Source organism: Ctenopharyngodon idella, chromosome 21 (genome assembly GCF_019924925.1).
Source record: "Ctenopharyngodon idella isolate HZGC_01 chromosome 21, HZGC01, whole genome shotgun sequence".
In the NCBI taxonomy this organism is placed as follows: Eukaryota; Metazoa; Chordata; class Actinopteri; order Cypriniformes; family Xenocyprididae; genus Ctenopharyngodon; species Ctenopharyngodon idella.
Genome location: NC_067240.1, coordinates 463,875 through 483,011, shown reverse-complemented (window position 1 = coordinate 483,011; position 19,137 = coordinate 463,875). Strand labels below are relative to the sequence as shown.

The following is a 19,137-nucleotide window of genomic DNA, read 5'->3' as shown; positions in this document are numbered from 1 at the left end:
ATCCCAAACAAATATATGTTCTAAAATGGGAACAGTTTTTTGCAATGTCTCTAAAACGTTAAAATGTAGGCTAAAGTTTTCTGGTCGCGTTTAGATAACAATCCGAATATGTTCTCAGAACGTTTTCTCTCAACGTCATGAATGCTTATCACATATATTAATAATGATATAAGAACGTTCCATGAATGTTATTTAAAGAATGTTTTATCTTAACATTTAGCTGGGATGTACCGTAGTATTTCCAAGGTACCAAGTTAAGAATATCACGGCTAATATGTCTAAAAATGTATTATCAAAGTCGTGTTTGGTGCTGTTTTGCTCTGAAATAATAAGTAAATGAGATCTAACTCGTGTTAAAACTAAATGTGAGATCAAAACAATAGTTGTGGCCTGTTACGCAACGTAGGTGGGTGTGCGCGCGCGTCTCTCGCGCTCCAGCTCGCAGCATCCGCAGCAGTAATGGCGGCGGATCCGGTTACAGCTCCGATCAGCTGGATTGATTCTGTGTGTCCGATCATCTTCTGACCGCTGGAACTACATGCGTCCAAACACAAATCGAGTCCACGCGCACGAACCTGAAGGCGGATTAAAGCGCGTGCATGACGAGGATCTGAAGCGGTAGAATCATGGATGTGTTCGAGTTTCTCAATCTAAATGAACTCGCTCTCGGGCTGTCAAATCTGTCCATGTTCCCATACTTTGACATGGCGCATTATATCATATCAGTGATGAGTCTGAGAGAGCAGCCAGGTAAGAGGAATCAGATGCACTTCACTGTCGGACATTAATCTCAACTGTAACAAGTTTGTTTTGTTGCGTTTCTGATCATGTCACAAGTTTTCAGGAAACTAAAACTTGCATTGAAACAATATGTGAACACTTAAAGGTTCTTTATTTGCACCATAGCTTCTTAGCAATGATATACATAGTTTTATTTGTGCATTAACTGAATATTAATCTTGCATATCAAACACATATAAAGTCTGTCTTTTATTTAGTCAACATAGTTGTGTTAATATTCCAGATATTTACTGTGTTTTATGAATGTTCGTCATGCTTTTGGTCAGTTTCGTTCATCTGGGCAGGTGAAGCAACCGCGCACGCGCACACGTTTACAGTGCAGCGCGCGTGCACGACATTGTTTATCAGTGGCTTTATAATAATCCAGGTTGGAGTCAGTACAGAACGAGAGTTCATGTCTCAATAGGGCACATTTATGTTTATGATTTGATGACTTCTGAGTAGGTCAGTGTGTTAAATAAGTGTTTATTTGGTTAAAAGTGTCTGCTAAATGAATAAATGTAATGAGTGTACACAGGACAAAAGGGAAGAGAAATGCATTTAATCATTAACTCACTGTCAATATTATCTCTCTCTGTGTGTGTTTTTCTCCATGAAAAATGCAAATTGCAGTGGTTAGGAAGATTAAACATGCATTTTCACTGCAGGGCGGAGCCACAAAACCAGTTTGGCGGATTGCGTTACCAGTGCTGGGACACAAACATGCTGTTTGCTCCTGAGCCATCAGAGTTTATCTTCACATCCCGGCTAATTAAAATTAATTATAAGAATGTTTTGCTTCTTATACGTTCCCATTAAGCTATGAAAATGATATTTCTGAATGTTATTCAAAACATCCAGTTTTACTTGTTTATGGGCCATTCTACAGAAGTGATGTAAACTGCTGTCCCACGACCAAAAAACACATTTAAAAAGCATTTAAGTATTAAAATTTTAGATGTTTACTAAGATCCTTCTATTATCTATTGAATCCCACAATAATATTTAAAATATCAGTAAGATTAATATATATAAAATCATCATTTATTGGGTACTTTCAATTGGGAGGTGTCTGTCCTGAACCCTGACCCCTAAATCTCAACTTGTGAAAATGATATTGAAATAATTTTTGGAATTTGTAGTTTTTAAAAATATATTTTTGATTTTTTTTTTTTTTTTTTTAAGTGAAGTTTAAAAAATTATATATTTTATATTTCATTTTTAAATCATGAATGTTTATGTAAAAGAATGTGTCCTGCATGTTCACGTCACTACCGAAACAGTGTGTGTTTGAGTTCATTGATTTTTAACACACTTCTACATTTCTGATCAGGAAATATTCCTGTGTCCCTCCCTCTCATAGCCTCTCTTTCACAGTAGATAGCTCCATCATTCTGAGTTAAATGTGTTCGAAAGTCTGAAAATCTGTGTGGAACTTAAGGAACATCACTAACACCTTTTTTCTGCAATTAAGCAAACTTTTTGTGTGTTATTCCATAAAATGTAGTTTTTATGTGTGTACAACTGTTCAGAACTGTGCTAGCTAACCATGTGCTGATTAGCATCTTTGAGCGGCTCAAAAATATCAAAAATTGTCACTACCAAAACAGTCACAACCGAAACATGTCTTCATTGTTTTGGTAGTGACATCATTGTTTTGGTAGTGACAAAAGCGAACACAATCATTTATTTGGGGCAAATAAACTAAATTTTAGTACAGTTATGCAAATCATATGAATTTTAATGTTTTAGTATGTGAGTTAAATCCTGTCATGTGATGTGGTCACTTCCAACACATTACCGTCACTAGCGGAAATGTGCAGTCACGACCGAAACTGGGATGTTTTGTCAAAAATAAAGTATATTGAATGATCAACTAAGATGTTATTATAGTGTTTGGTTCAATGTTTATTCAAACTAATGAATCAGTTTGATGAACTTTATGACTTTTACAAAGAAAGATTGGATTCAAAATACAACAAATCTCATAAATTACACTTGAAATATTGTTAAAATTGTAATTGTTATTGATTTACCTGTGAAAACTTTTTTTAAAAATAGCAAAAAAAATATATTTACAAGGAAGACAAAATCTTAATAGGTCAATGTGACCCTTCTTATTAAATTATTTATTATTGTGTTTCGGTAGTGACAAATTTGGGGAGATGAAAAATATTCCGAAACTTTCTGAAAATACAATATGAGAATAAACTGTACAATTACTAGAAATGTGTACGTTGGATATTATACAATTTGCATACATACAAAATTTGTGGAAAAAGACACTTTTTTTTCAAGACGTTTCCGACTCTGACTTTGAACCAGTTCTGCAGAATGACCCGTATACAAACATTCCATTTTATCATTCTTCAAACATTATGAGAACGCTACTTTTGAATGTTCTCGGAATGTTCTGAAACAAGTAGTAACATTTAAAAAGCGTTAGAGGAATGTCCAACTAAAACGTTTCAGTTCTTCAAGACCAGATAACTTTGAACGAACGTTCTAGTAATGTTACTGGAAGAGCGTTTGTTCAGTGTTCCCTGTCAGCTGGATCCGAGCGGGCGATGCTGTATTGTATTGGCCGCAGCAGCTGCACTGGATCACCGGCTATTTTAGAGTCTCTGATCTGTACGGCATCTCGTTTCACCTGACCTGCTCTCTTCTATTGTTACTGAAATATCTGGAGGGGGAATGAGACCCGACACGTCCCTGTGTTTACCTCTGGATTCACAAGAATGATTCAGGTTGAACGTCTTTCTGTTTTGACTGAAACATATTGACTCTGACTTTATTCAGTGCACCTTCATTGACCTTAAAGTGGACCTATAACGCCCCTTTCACAAGATGTAATATCAGTCTCTGGTGTCTCCAGAATGTGTTTGTGAAGTTTCAGCTCAAAATACCCCACAGATCATTTATTATAGCTTGTCAAATTTGCCCCTATTTGGGTGTGAGCAAAAACACGCCGTTTTTGTGTGTGTCCCTTTAAATGCAAATGAGCTGCGGCTCCCGCCCCCTTTCCAGAAGAGGGCGGAGCTTTAACAGCTCGCGCTTCGGTCGCTCAACAACAACAAAGCTGGAGAATCTCACGCAGCCAAAATGACGACGGTGTTCATCCTTACATTGTTCAAACCGGAGTCGACACTGATGGAGAGACTCAGGAAGAAGTTACAACTTTTAGACGTTTCTGAATGGTTAGTGGATAAATTTATGTAGTTGCTGTGGAGTTGATTCAACTCATCCACTAGCATGTGTCGTCATGTTAATCTTTTGTGTTGAATTGACCCTCGTTTCTGAAGCAGTCCGGCGTAAAATGACGACATGTCAACAACACTCTACTACAACAACTCTTCCTCTTCTCTAAAGCAGCCCAACATGGCCACACCCCCTTTGTTGTGTGTTCTGGGGGGCGGGGTTTATGTAAATTTTAGGGTTAGTGATGAGAAAATATCTCCCTTTGCATTGAACTTTGAGCATTGTAACTTTACAGATGTTGTTTATGCTCAAACAGCAACATTACACACTAACTAAAGTTAAAAAGTGACATTATAATCAAGGACCGCTTTAAACAGTCTGTTTTCCCAGAAGAAAGATGTAATTTTGAGTGTGTGTATCTGCTAAAATTTCATTTTGTCAACATTTAGAAGAAGTTACGCCGCACTTCTTCATTTTCAGGCTGTTGTTGTTGCATGTAAACCTGCACGAGTAACTCAATGTTTTCATGGCGTTCGATGAAAGGATTAATGAAACAGCAGTCCTCAGTTCATTGTATTACAGTTTCCTAAGCAACTTTTATTCCATGAAGAATGTGTTCAGCCGGCAGTTCACTCAGCTTCTTTCTGCCTGATAAAGACGGAGACTGTTCTGGAAAAAAGCCTTTTTCCTGTTCCATTCTGTTCTCCGCTTGGGGAGCTTTTCCCTGAGTGCTGCGTGTCACTTCCTGTCTTCAGACTCATGCATGTTTAATGGGAACAGCAGAAACTCTTCTTCTCTCACGCAGGAACAAGAATTCACTTCTGTTTTCTTTACACTATCACAAAAATCTTCTCTGGCAGTAAAGAAATGGTATCAAATGTTCAAAAGTACTTTGATACATCATAGTTCTGAATGATCACTTTATTTACATACATGATTGGGTTGTTTTAACCCAGCGATTGGGTTAAATATTTGCTCAACATGCTGGGCAGTTTTATTTAACTCGACTATTAATTAAAAATCACTATATGGCTGGAATAAAATGAACCCAAAATAGGTTGGAGATTAAAAATCAGACACATAATTACTAGAGGAAACAATAATAATCAAAAGGAGAACATTTATTAATGAACAATTTAATAAATGTTAATTTCAAACCTATTTTGGGTTCATTTTAAATGAGCAATACAGTAATTTTTAAACAATAGTTGGGTTAAATAAAACTACACAGCAGGTTGAGCATTTAACTCATCCGCTGGGTTAATTTTCAACGCAACTTCGGTTGTTTTTAACACAGCATTTTTTTTAGAGTGTACCATATTTATGTGGTACTCAAAGAATAACATGGTATTACTATGGTACATGTCTAAAAATATACCATGATACTCTTTAAGATATTTATCTCCGGCATCATTATATTAAAGATAGTATTTTTAACTTCTAAACATTAAAAACGTATTTTAGCATTATATTTTCTAACTCTTATTGTGAATGATTTGACCTTAATTTAGAATAATTTGATCTTTATTTGATCAGACTGACAAGAGTTAAAACATTTTTTTCACAGAAGTAGATTAAAAATATAATAATCATCAGACTTTATTGCAGACTGAAGGTCCAAATAAAAAAAAGAAAAAAAAATATAAAAAATTAATGTATTTATCTCTGAAATGACAGCATGACGCCACTCACTGGATGTAATGTGGTCATGTGACGGAACGTAATGACTGCAACAGTGTAGCAAACCTCCGTTTGACACATTTATTCTATTTTGTATCATGCGATCGTTAGACGGGAAGAAACGACTGCATAGATTTTGTCTCTGTTTCTCCAGGAAAATGCTTGAATTGTGTTAAAATAATGATGTGATTGATCAGTCTTTGTTGTCTGTAGTAACGCGCCGCTCGTGATGATGTTGCAGGCGTCTCTCTGTCTGCAGGTAGACAGGTACGTTTCTACAGCGTGAGTTTAACACACGTCACTTCCCATCTCTCTGTGTGCTTTATCTGGAGATCAACGTCCATCGGTCAAACCATCAGAGCTCAAGGAGCCTATAACTCATGGTGTGTGTGTGTGTGTGTGTGTGTGTTGAATCATTAGCTCATACTGTGGTTCAGTCTGCTATCTTGATGTGAATTGTCTGCATCAGGATGTGATGAGTGAATCCGACTGTCTCATGAACTGTTGATCAAGTGTGTCATTGTTGCTGCATCACATGACCTGATTAGATCCGTGAAGGGCGTCACGTTTGAGTGTTTAACAGACATCAGAGCGACCACAGAAATCAGGCTTCTGAATCTGAAACCGTTCCCATGAGCAGTTTCATGATCACATGATGTGATAAAATATACATAAACATTAAAAAGATTAACATTATGATTTTCAGCAAAGCTGAAACAATGTGTGAAAGGCACTATAGAAATACGTTTGACTTGATACGTATAGTATTTTATGGAAGTTTGTTTCCATCATGGAATAAAAAAATATAAAAGGTAGATTTTACAATTCTGACTTTAGATATAAATAACCTCATAATTGTGAGATGAAAAGTCACAATTACCTTTTTTAGTCTGTGGCAAAAACAAACTTCTATAGTATTTTTATTCAGTGAAAATGTATAATGAAAAGTATTTAACTATTTATAATCACCTTTTGTCTGTTAGTTCATCTGAAATGCTGTGTGACATGAAGCACAAATATTCTATATGGTCTCTTAATTATTATGAGCTCATAAAAACTTTGTGTATAATAATAAAACTAGTAAATTGTAGTAGTAGCATGATTCACTGCTGACACGGATCGACATGTGATGCCTATTTGCATATTCATGAATGTGAGAATTTAAATATTTAAATCTGAGTGCCACAGGAAGTGGATCATCCTCATTCATGGTCACATGTTCAGGCTGGTCATCTCATCTTAATCTCGCTGTAATCTCAGACCAGCAGACGTCATGTAATCGTGGTTTATCTGTGAGTCTGACTGCATCTGAAATCATCTGTTATCAATGACTGTTGTTGGGATTTAATTACATTTTATTTTGAATTTCAATATTTAGAGCTTTCGAGGCCCAGTTACACACACACACACACACACACACACACACACATCCCAGCTAACAGGGAACGTTCTGGCAAGGTTCTCTCAAAGTTATGAACAAACGTTCTTCCAGTAACATTAATAGAACATTCGTTTAAAGTTATCTGGACTTTAATAATGTTCTCAGAATGTTAGAACAAAAACATTATTCATAGACCTTTTTTTATCCTGATAAGTTTCAGTTGGACGTTCATCTAATGTTTTTTAAATGTTACTACTTGTTTAAGAACATTCAGAGAACATTCAAAAGTAACGTTCTCAAAATGTTTAAAAATGGAATGTTCCCTTAATGTAACCAAGAAAAAACATTTTCGTTTAAAATGCTGGACAACATTCAGAAATAATGTTTTCAAAACTTAATAAGAACGTTCTTAGAGCATGTTTTTGTTAGCTGGTTGTATACAGATAGTTATAAACACTGTGACATTTTTACAGTTTTAAAAAAAGTTTATTTACTTTATTTTTATACTTTTTTTTTCCTTTTACAAATGAAGGCATCCCCAAAAGGAGTTTTTGTCAGGTTAAACTCACTCCAGGGTACAAATTTGTCCTTAAAATATGGTTAAGCAGGTCCAGACACACACGTGTATGTTTGATTTCTGTGGCGTGGCGCGTCTGTCTTTCTGAAGTGAATCTGCTGTGATGATGATGATGATGATGATGATGATGAAGGTGTGTTGTTTTGCAGGGGCGTTGGACGTGTCTCAGCGCAGTCCGTTTGCGTGCTGGTTCAGTTCGATGCTGTATTGTTTCGGTGGAGCCGTTCTCTCGGCGCTCATGATGGCAGACGCGCCGGTCGCTCCGCTGTCCAACACCACCAACCTGCTGCTCGCCTCGCTCATGTGGTGAGAAACACACTGTTAAAATACTGCCACAAAATGCTTTTGTGGGTTATCTGTCATAGACATTTTATGGTATTTTTTGAAGCACCTTGTCTCTAAGAATGTGGTTAACATCTTAAAGCATCATGCTGTTCATTCGTGTTCCTTTATCTGTTACAAACATGCTTCATTCCTCTTATATATTCTACATAAATAAATGAAACTAAACAAAAGATAATGTGATAGTGTACAAGTGTGATGTGATAAACCATTGTCCACATCACACGCCACCCCGAAATCAAATAAGAAGCAAAACATTCAGATGCACACAAATGAGAATTTATGGGTAAAATGTGTTTCATTGTCACTAAAATAATGTTTTTAAAATTTTAATGGTCCTAAAACTATAGAAGCTTGTTTCCACCACAGAATAAAAAAAGCTTGGAATTGTGGCTTTTTATCTCAAAATTCTGATTTTTTTTTCACAATTCTGACTTTGGAATTTCTGGAAAAATGTCAGAATTGCAAGTCATGAACTCGGAATTGTGCGAAAAATGTCAGATTTGCAAGTTATAAAGTTGGAATTTCTGGAAAAATGTCAGAATTGCAAGTTATAAACTTGGAATTTCTGGAAAAATGTCAGAATTGCAAGTTATAAACTTGGAATTTCTGGAAAAATGTCAGAATTGCAAGTTATAAACTTCGAATTGTGCGAAAAATGTCAGAATTGCAAGTTATAAACTCGGAATTTCTAGAAAAATGTCAGAATTGCAAGTTATAAACTCGGAATTTCTAGAAAAATGTCAGAATTGCAAGTTATAAACTCGGAATTTCTGGAAAAATGTCAGAATTGCAAGTTATAAATTAGGAATTGTGCGAAAAATGTCAGAATTGCAAGTTATAAACTTGGAATTTCTGGAAAAATGTCAGAATTGCAATTTATAAACTTGGAATTTCTGGAAAAATGTCAGAATTGCAAGTTATAAACTCCGAATTGTGCGAAAAATGTCAGATTTGCAAGTTATAAATTAGGAATTGTGCGAAAAATGTCAGAATTGCAAGTTATAAAGTTGGAATTTCTGGAAAAATGTCAGAATTGCAAGTTATAAACTCAGAATTTCTAGAAAAATGTCAGAATTGCAAGTTATAAACTCGGAATTATGTGAAAAATGTCAGAATTGCAAGTTATAAACTCGGAATTATGTGAAAAATGTCAGAATTGCAAGTTATAAACTCGGAATTTCTAGAAAAATGTCAGAATTGCAAGTTATAAACTCGGAATTTCTAGAAAAATGTCAGAATTGCAAGTTATAAACTCGGAATTTCTAGAAAAATGTCAGAATTGCAAGTTATAAACTCGGAATTTCTGGAAAAATGTCAGAATTGCAAGTTATAAATTAGGAATTGTGCGAAAAATGTCAGAATTGCAAGTTATAAACTCGGAATTGTGCGAAAAATGTCAGAATTGCAAGTTATAAACTTGGAATTTCTGGAAAAATGTCAGAATTGCAAGTTATAAACTCCGAATTGTGCGAAAAATGTCAGAATTGCAAGTTATAAACTTGGAATTTCTAGAAAAATGTCAGAATTGCAAGTTATAAACTCGGAATTTCTAGAAAAATGTCAGAATTGCAAGTTATAAACTTGGAATTTCTGGAAAAATGTCAGAATTGCAATTTATAAACTTGGAATTTCTGGAAAAATGTCAGAATTGCAAGTTATAAACTCCGAATTGTGCGAAAAATGTCAGATTTGCAAGTTATAAATTAGGAATTGTGCGAAAAATGTCAGAATTGCAAGTTATAAAGTTGGAATTTCTGGAAAAATGTCAGAATTGCAAGTTATAAACTCAGAATTTCTAGAAAAATGTCAGAATTGCAAGTTATAAACTCGGAATTATGTGAAAAATGTCAGAATTGCAAGTTATAAACTCGGAATTATGTGAAAAATGTCAGAATTGCAAGTTATAAACTCGGAATTTCTAGAAAAATGTCAGAATTGCAAGTTATAAACTCGGAATTTCTAGAAAAATGTCAGAATTGCAAGTTATAAACTCGGAATTTCTAGAAAAATGTCAGAATTGCAAGTTATAAACTCGGAATTTCTGGAAAAATGTCAGAATTGCAAGTTATAAATTAGGAATTGTGCGAAAAATGTCAGAATTGCAAGTTATAAACTCGGAATTGTGCGAAAAATGTCAGAATTGCAAGTTATAAACTTGGAATTTCTGGAAAAATGTCAGAATTGCAAGTTATAAACTCCGAATTGTGCGAAAAATGTCAGAATTGCAAGTTATAAACTTGGAATTTCTAGAAAAATGTCAGAATTGCAAGTTATAAACTCTGAATTTCTAGAAAAATGTCAGAATTGCAAGTTATAAACTCGGAATTTCTAGAAAAATGTCAGAATTGCAAGTTATAAACTCGGAATTTCTAGAAAAATGTCAGAATTGCAAGTTATAAACTCGGAATTTCTGGAAAAATGTCAGAATTGCAAGTTATAAACTCGGAATTTCTAGAAAAATGTCAGAATTGCAAGTTATAAACTCGGAATTTCTAGAAAAATGTCAGAATTGCAAGTTATAAACTCGGAATTTCTGGAAAAATGTCAGAATTGCAAGTTATAAACTCGGAATTGTGCGAAATACAGTCAGAATAGTGAGTTTATATTTCACAATTCTTAGAAATTAATTAGAGAAGCAAAAACATTCTGACACATGATGAGAACTTACAGTGAAGATGTGTTTCATTGTCATTAAAAAATGTCACAGTGCAAAATATCTCAAATAGGCTTTATTATGCAACATGTAATGTGTTGTTTCTTCGTGTTTTTGGGTGAACATTAGATGTTTGTCAGTAGGGTGAGAATCTGACCGCAGACAGTGTGTGTGTGTGACCGAATTCTCTCACGGTCGTGTTGAATGTTGGTCATGGTCAGGAAATGAGAACTCAACTAGTCCTCTGAACTAAACCTCTGACAGACTCAGTGATGTGACGGCGCCATCTAAAGGCCTCCAGTAAATATGCACATAAATGGAAACTCATGTTTGACTAAGCACAGAGAATGATGAATGATCATTTATGTTTTTTTTAACAGCATTAATAGTAATAATGTAAGTGTAATTTTTTCCAAGTGTTGTAGCCTTTGTTAGTAATGTCCACGCATCATTAGTTCAGTTTTCTGCTGGTCATCAACATGGAAAACTGACAATTATAAGGGAATTTTAAATAGTGATATCCAGATCTGCAGATGAATAAAGCACAGTTCGCTCCATACTGTCAGATGTTCAGAGAAACTCTATATAATGAAAGATTTCTACTGTTGATTTATGAAGACAGTCGTCAGTGCAGTGAAGGGAAAGGTCTTACACTGAAACGCTTTCAAAGTTGTTGTTTTTGTCTGTTCGGCGGGTCTCTGACATTTCAGAAAGAAATCATCGTTCACAGGATGAGCTCTTACCATAATTAATGGCCAGCATCGCAAATTATGCTAATGGATATTTAAACGAGCACTTACTGGGGCTGTGAGGGACAGAGATGGGCAATTAAATAATTAGCAGTGGACCGTCATGTGTGTGTGAGTGTGTGAGAGAGAGAGAGAGAGAGAGAATGTGTGTGAGAGTGTGTCTGCGTGTGTGTGTGTGTGTGCACGCGAATGTGTGAGAGAGAGAGAGAGAGTGTGTGTCTGCGTGTGTGTGTGTGAATGTGTGAGAGAGTGTGTGTCTGTGCGAGTGTGTGTGTGTGAGTGAGTGTGTGTGCCTGTGCGAGTGTGTGTGTTTGTGTGTTGTAAAAGTGTGCAGTGCAAGTGTTTGCCTGAGAGTGTGTATGAAAGCGTGTGTCTGTGCAAGTGTGAGTCTGTGTGAGTGTTTGTGTGAGAATGTGTGTGTTTTTGTGAGTGTGTGTGTGAGAGAGAGAGAGAGAGAGAGAGAGAGAGAGAGAGACTGAAATAAAATAATAAAAACTTCTGATAGTTGCCAAAGAAAAAAAATCTCATTTTCATTTAGTTTATGTACTAAAATAACTATTTATTAATTAAAGGTATTAAAAAATTAATATTAAAAAATAATATAAATATATTATAATAATATATATATATATATATATATATTATGTTATATAAATATAATAATAAAATAAATAATAAATAAATAAAATAAAATAATAAAAAACACTCAACATAATGACTACATTTAAAATGAAAACAGAATATATAAAACAAATTAAAACTCTTATGACATGATAAAACCTGACAAACACATTTATCCGATGATCTGCAGTGGACGTGTTTTAGTGAGATGTATCCCATCATTCCGATCTAATCCTCTGTACACTGAAGCTCTCTCTGTCTGCAGGTATCTGGTGTTTTATTGTCCTCTGGATGCCGTCTACTCGCTGGCGTCCATCTTGCCTGTGCGTCTGGTCTTGACGGGTATGAAGGAAGTGACACGTACGTGGAAGGTTCTGGGCGGAGTCACACAAGCAGGCAGGAAGTACAAAGACGGTCTGTTTGTGATGATCGCAGTGGGCTGGGCCAAAGGTACACGCCTGATCTTAATTAAGACACACTTAAGCGTGGATGTGTTTGTCATGTGCTCTGGAGCCTAATTACACTCATCCGTCTGTGTGCGGTTTTTCATTTCTTCTGTTCAGATATCGAGCGCTTTGTTGCATCAGGATGTGACAGTATTCTTGGCTTGACATTTTACTGTTTAAAAGCTCAAGGTTATTTTTCAGAATTTCATCACACTCATTATTAAACCCATGATGCATTTTACCCCGCCGTCCTTCAATTACACAGAGAAAAGGTTTGAAATATCAAGAGGTCGAGGTGACTGTAATTACGATCGGCGCTAAAATGATAAAAGTTTAAGAGCCAAAACACATCAGCCAGCGGAGCGTCAGAATCGAACGGACCCATGAATCTTCATGAACAATTCACTGAATTATTACACTTATGCAAATTTGGAAAAAAGGCATAATATTTCCTAATTTGATTCCAGCTAACCAAAATATGTTCTAGGAGTGTTTTGCTAATGTTCCCATTAAGTTATGAAATATTATTTCTGAATGTTCTCTGAACGTTCAAAACATTTTTTAAAAGGTTTTAAAAATGTTTTTTCTTGGTTACGTGAAGGTTAAAGGAAAACACATATATATTCTTCAAACATTATGGGAACGTTATTTTTAAATGTTCTCTGAACGTTCTGAAACAAGTAGCTGACTGAGGTATAATACAAGACGACTTCACCTTACAAATGGTTGTCGAAAGCAAAAATGCTATGAAATGCATCATGTTTTGCAATAGAGTGTGACGAGGCATTATTTTTGGAATCAGCACCCTGAAATGAGTTAGAAACAAGTATTGGATTTCATATTGGATTTTCTAATCTGATGCAGGGCGGTGAATTATCAGTACATTTCAAACAATATCTCTCATTTACAAACTCTTAGAAGAAAAGGTTCTGTATGGAACCTTAAAGGGTTCTGTCAGGCACTTCATAAACAGAATCTTTTAGGGGTTCCATAATGGGATCATTTTATGGATTTAGCTTTGATGAATATTTCATATTTAATTTTAATTAAAAGCTTGTAAACATACTTTATCTCTAGAAAAATGAAATAACCCGTTAAACAAGTATTATGTAGTCATTTAAGACATTTCTCCTTTTATGGTACCTTTTTGGCATATAAGGTTCTTTAAAATTGAGTCAAGAACCCTAGAGTTCTGGATAGAACCATATTGAACCTTTTTGGCATAAAGCGTTCTTTAAAATTGAGTCGAGAACCCTAGAGTTCTATATAGAACCACACTGAACATTTTTGGCATAAAGTGTTCTTTAAAATTGAGTCTAGAACCCTAGAGTTCTGTATAGAACCACATTGAACCTTTTTGGCATATAAGGTTCTTTAAAATTGAGTCGAGAACCCTAGAGTTCTGTATAGAACCACACTGAACCTTTTTGGCATAAAGTGTTCTTAAAAATTGAGTCTAGAACCCTAGAGTTCTGTATAGAACCACATTGAACCTTTTTGGCATATAAGGTTCTTTAAAATTGAGTCGAGAACCCTAGAGTTCTGTATAGAACCACACTGAACATTTTTGGCATAAAGCGTTCTTTAAAATTGAGTCGAGAACCCTAGAGTTCTGTATAGAACCACATTGAACCTTTTTGGCATAAAGCGTTCTTTAAAATTGAGTCGAGAACCCTAGAGTTCTGTATAGAACCACACTGAACCTTTTTGGCATAAAGCGTTCTTTAAAATTGAGTCGAGAACCCTAGAGTTCTGTATAGAACCACATTGAACCTTTTTGGCATAAAGCGTTCTTTGAAATTGAGTCAAGAACCCTAGAGTTCTGTACAGAACCACATTGAACCTTTTTGGCATAAAGCGTTCTTTAAAATTGAGTCGAGAACCCTAGAGTTCTGTATAGAACCACATTGAACATTTTTGGCATAAAGCGTTCTTTGAAATTGAGTCAAGAACCCTAGAGTTCTGTATAGAACCACACTGAACCTTTTTGGCATAAAGTGTTCTTAAAAATTGAGTCTAGAACCCTAGAGTTCTGTATAGAACCACATTGAACCTTTTTGGCATAAAGCGTTCTTTAAAATTGAGTCGAGAACCCTAGAGTTCTGTATAGAACCACATTGAACATTTTTGGCATAAAGCGTTCTTTGAAATTGAGTCAAGAACCCTAGAGTTCTGTATAGAACCACACTGAACATTTTTGGCATAAAGTGTTCTTAAAAATTGAGTCGAGAACCCTAGAGTTCTGTATAGAACCACATTGAACCTTTTTGGCATAAAGCGTTCTTTAAAATTGAGTCGAGAACCCTAGAGTTCTGTATAGAACCTCACTGAATCTTCTCGTGTCTGTAGGAGCGGGTGGAGGCCTCATCAGTAACTTTGAGCAGCTGGTTCGAGGCGTCTGGAAGCCTGAAACCAATGAACTACTGAAGATGTCATAGTAAGAGTCTCTAATGCCTCATGAAGCTGAAATACCTTGATATCGAATCATTTGTATATATATGAGGTACAGCACATGCCAGGAAGAAAATCCCTCTGAATTAATTCTGTAAACTGTTATTGGACGGCAGGTGCTATAAATGTTTTCTTCACACATCACCTGAAAACAGCACAGACTAAAAGATTGATTCATCAAAATGAGAATCGATATTTTTAACCCAGCCGTAGTCTACAGTAAATGTCTTTCCGGTCCAGTTTCTCCAGTATGACAGACAGATGTGAACCGCAAATTCACTGTATTCCTCTGTTGATTAATTTACATGTTAATGTTAAAGTTATAAATCAGTTTGAAGTGTTTTGCATCATTGACAGGACTGGCGTTTGTCTGCAGACACTCCAGAGGTGAAATCTCTCTAGTGCCGTCTGAAGCCTCTTATACATTGTGCATTTCGTGTCCAGAGTCTCTTTCTTTCAGAATAATAGCGTTTGGTCCCAGAATGCCGCAGGTAGAATAATTGGCTTCTGTATTGATTTCCTCTCGCCTTCAGCCGACACTTGTTGTCATGGTTTTTGTGCGAGTGGCATTTGAAAAGGTTTGTGTGGAAGAACGCAGGAGAGTAAGCGTCTCTCTCTGCTGTCAGTCGCCGTGAAGACAAACTCTTATTTACCGCCAATCAACAAGTCGTACAGTAGAGCAGAGGAATATCACTGGATTTATGTACAGAATAAAATCGACTCGCATATAGAATGTGTGTCGCAGCCGTGTGTTAATTGTCTATTTTAGAATGCCAGAGCTGTTATATTTAACTCCTTGGGTCTTGTTTAACCTTTGACCTTTGTGTGTGTGTGTGCAGCCCGACCAAAATCACCCTGCTGGGATCGGTTCTGTTCTCTCTCCAGCAGTGCCGCTTCCTCCCGATACAAACACATCACCTGATCCTCATCTACACGCTCTTCATCGTCACCAATAAGGTTTGTTGTGTTTGTCGTTCTGCGGCATTCAACACTCAAATACATTAATATATAATATTTCACAGTTTTTAATGTAAATTTCATCAAACAAATGCAGCCTTGGTGAGAGACTTGATTCAAAAAATCAGTTTACAACGAGGTTTCATTAGTTAACTACATCAATACATCTACAGCATTTGTTAGTCTTAATGCCAATCTCAGCATTTACTAATACATTTTTAAGATCAAAACATTAAAGCAGTGTGAACTATATAAATAAATATATATACACACACGTATATATGTGTGTATTACATATATTATATATTTACAAACTTATGTTCGATATTAATCGCACTCAATCGATTTGACAGCAGTTTTATTACGTAAAGCTCCACTAATGTCTTTTTTTGTCAAGCAGTTTGTGTTTTGTGTATATATATATATATATATATATATATGCACACACACACAAACATATATATATATATATATATATATATATACACATTTATTTACAAACTTTTGTGTAATATGCAATTAATCGATTTGACAGCATTAGTTTTATTACGTAAGGCTCTACTGTGTCTTTTTTGTCAAGAAGTTTGTTTATAACAGTTATAAAAGTGCTATATAAACTTTATTATTATTTTGACAAATGTACGTTACCAGTCAAAATAATAATAAACTTTATTTATATGGCACTTTTATAGCTGTTATACACAAACTCCTTGACAAAAAACACATTAGACTGACAAATCGATTGAGCGTGATTAATCGCATCTTACGTAAGTTTGTAAATATATAATGTGTGCATAATATATATATATATATATATACACACACACACATATATATACTCATACATATATTTGCAGACTTCTATGTTAGATGCAATTAATCACAATTAATGGATTTAGCAGCACTAAATAAGGCACATGTAAAATACTCCATAAAACCTAAAATCTGCAACCTATCCCACAATGCACTGCGTACGACCCGAACGAAATGCAACACGATTTGCAAATGCAAAATAACCGCATTTATAACAGGAAGCCATTTACTGAATTATACATGCAGATGTGATGAGGTCATGTGACTTAGTTTGACATCATAAATGATTGTCAGTGTACAGGTTTCTAGAATGCCATTCGCAGCTCGATTTGTGAAAAACTGCTTCTGTGTGTGTGTGTGTGTGTGTGTGTGTGTGTTTACTGATGAATGAACGTCAGCTGTGATATCACAATTAAACACGAGCCTGATGTTGTTTGATTGATTGGCGTGTCGTGTTTTAATTGGACAGGCGTCTGCTCGCATGCGTTCGGGTGAATTTAACGAACGACCTGCTAAAGCTCATCAAAGTGTCTCTGTGAATCCTCTCCTGCCCTTCAGTAGTGATCCGCGCTGCTGTCGTGACGCTCTTACACGTTTCGCTCGTTTTTTGCATCATTTTCATGTAATTGCATCATTCTGCTTTAAAAAGAGTGAAGTTCTTCAGCGAGACTGACGGCAAATCGTGAGTTCTTCTGTCAGATCTCTCGGTTAGCTCGGAAACGTCCTCTCTCACCTCTCGACCTTCCAGCTCTTCGTTTCACACGTGGAATTATTAGTATTGCTGCAGATTTTGGCTCTACTCTAATGCCTCTTTGTTTGAATCTAATAGTAATATTTTGTAGTTCTGATTCATGTCCATCTCTGTTGTTTCAGACACGGATGATGATGATGGGTTCGTCATCGTATCCGTTTTCGGCGCTGGAGTCTGTCCTCTACAAGACTCTGTTTGTTCGACCTCTGACCTTTTCACCCCTGAATGACTCGACCCAGGGGTCAGATCAGACCTGCCATGCTTCCCCAAAAAACGGCTCGATTTCCGCTCGGAAAACCCCTGGCACGGACCAAAAGAACCCGGAGGAGGCAGAAAACACCAAAAAGAAAGACTGAGTCCTGATTGAGATCGGAAGAGAGACGGTTTTCCTGTGTGTGTGTGAGATTTTCTTGTAGCAAAAGAAACTTTTCTACACCATTCCTGCTGATGCTGTTTTAAAATGCTCTTTTTAATCTTGTGATATCTGATATGTACATATTTGCTATTCTGAAGTGATTCACAGAAAATTCTATTCTTTTCTATCCTGCAATGGTGATGATAATATATTTTATATAATTTATAATGCATTTATGAATGCAATCACTCAAAGTGGAATGCTGAAACATGTTTTACTGTACGTTTTGAATGCAGAAATATAATATAATTCACTCGCTCTGACTCGTCTGCCTTCAGTTTGCTTTCTGTAGTTTGTTTTCTCTGCAAAACCGACTGATGAGTGACGAAATGTAGTGGAAATTCAAGGTAAGCGAATCACGATGGTTAACGAGGTGAAGGAGGTTCGGCCTGAGACGTCTTACATCCTACAGGAAGAATTCGGGATCAATTCAACTCGAGCTGCATGTGCTGAACACTATCTGTGACGAGCTGTCAGAAAACACAACATTCATGTTTACAGTAATGGGTCGACACATTACTCTCCTGATAATTTACTCACCCCCATGTCATCCAAGATGTTCATGTCTTTCTTTCTTCAGTCGAAAAGAGATTAAGGAAAACATTCCAGGATTTTTCTCCATATAGTGGACTTCACTGGGGTTCAACGGGTTGAAGGTCCAAATGTCAGTTTCAGTGCAGCTTCAAAGAGCTCTACATGATCCCAGACGAGGAATAAGAGTCTTATCTAGAGAAACCATCGGACATTTTCTAAAAATAAATAAAAATTATGTACTTTTTAACCACAAATGCTCGTCTTGCACTGCTCTGTGATGCTCCACGCATTACATAATCATGTTGGAAAGGTCACGCGTGATGTAGGCGGAAGTACCGCTGTAGAGCGAAAAATTCCATCTTATTTTCTCCTCCAACTTCAAAATCATCCGACATCGTTGTTTACCTTTTTTTGACTTAGTCTTTGCACATTCGCTTTGTAAACACTGGATCGGTACTTCCACCTACGTCACACGTGACCTTTCCAACGTGATTACGTAATGCGTGGAGCATCACAGAGCAGTGCAAGACGAGCATTTGTGGTTAAACAGTATATAATGTTTATTATTTTTATAAAATGGCCGATGGTTTCTCTAGATAAGACTCTTATTCCTCGTCTGGGATCATGTAGAGCTCTTTGAAGCTGCACTGAAACTGACATTTGGACCTTCAACCCGTTGAACCCCAGTGAAGTCCACTATATGGAGAAAAATCCTGGAATGTTTTCCTCAAAAACCTTAATTTCTTTTCCACTGAAGAAAGAAAGACATTAACATCTTGGATGACA

The 19,137-nt window shown here is 36.0% G+C and overlaps 1 protein-coding gene across 1 annotated transcript; it reads left to right on the top strand.

Moving 5' to 3' along the window:
- Positions 1-422: 422 nt before the first annotated feature.
- Positions 423-18,080, top strand: tmem38b (transmembrane protein 38B). The gene is made up of 6 exons (XM_051878208.1): positions 423-750; positions 7,766-7,922; positions 12,250-12,434; positions 14,780-14,867; positions 15,721-15,838; positions 17,525-18,080. The coding sequence occupies exons 1-6, from the start codon at positions 627-629 to the stop codon at positions 17,756-17,758; spliced, it is 906 nt and encodes a 301-aa protein (XP_051734168.1). The 5' UTR covers positions 423-626; the 3' UTR covers positions 17,759-18,080.
- The last annotated feature ends 1,057 nt before the right edge of the window (positions 18,081-19,137 follow it).

What these genes read in the sequence shown, in the direction of transcription:
- tmem38b (XM_051878208.1), top strand. Translation starts at nt 627, where the DNA reads ATGGATGTGTTCGAGTTTCTCAATCTAAATGAACTCGCTCTCGGGCTG. An exon ending in CGCAGTGGGCTGGGCCAAAG is followed by an intron (nt 12,435 to 14,779) that starts GTACACGCCTGA and finishes TCGTGTCTGTAG; the next exon opens with GAGCGGGTGGAGGCCTCATC. An exon ending in TCTTCATCGTCACCAATAAG is followed by an intron (nt 15,839 to 17,524) that starts GTTTGTTGTGTT and finishes CTGTTGTTTCAG; the next exon opens with ACACGGATGATGATGATGGG.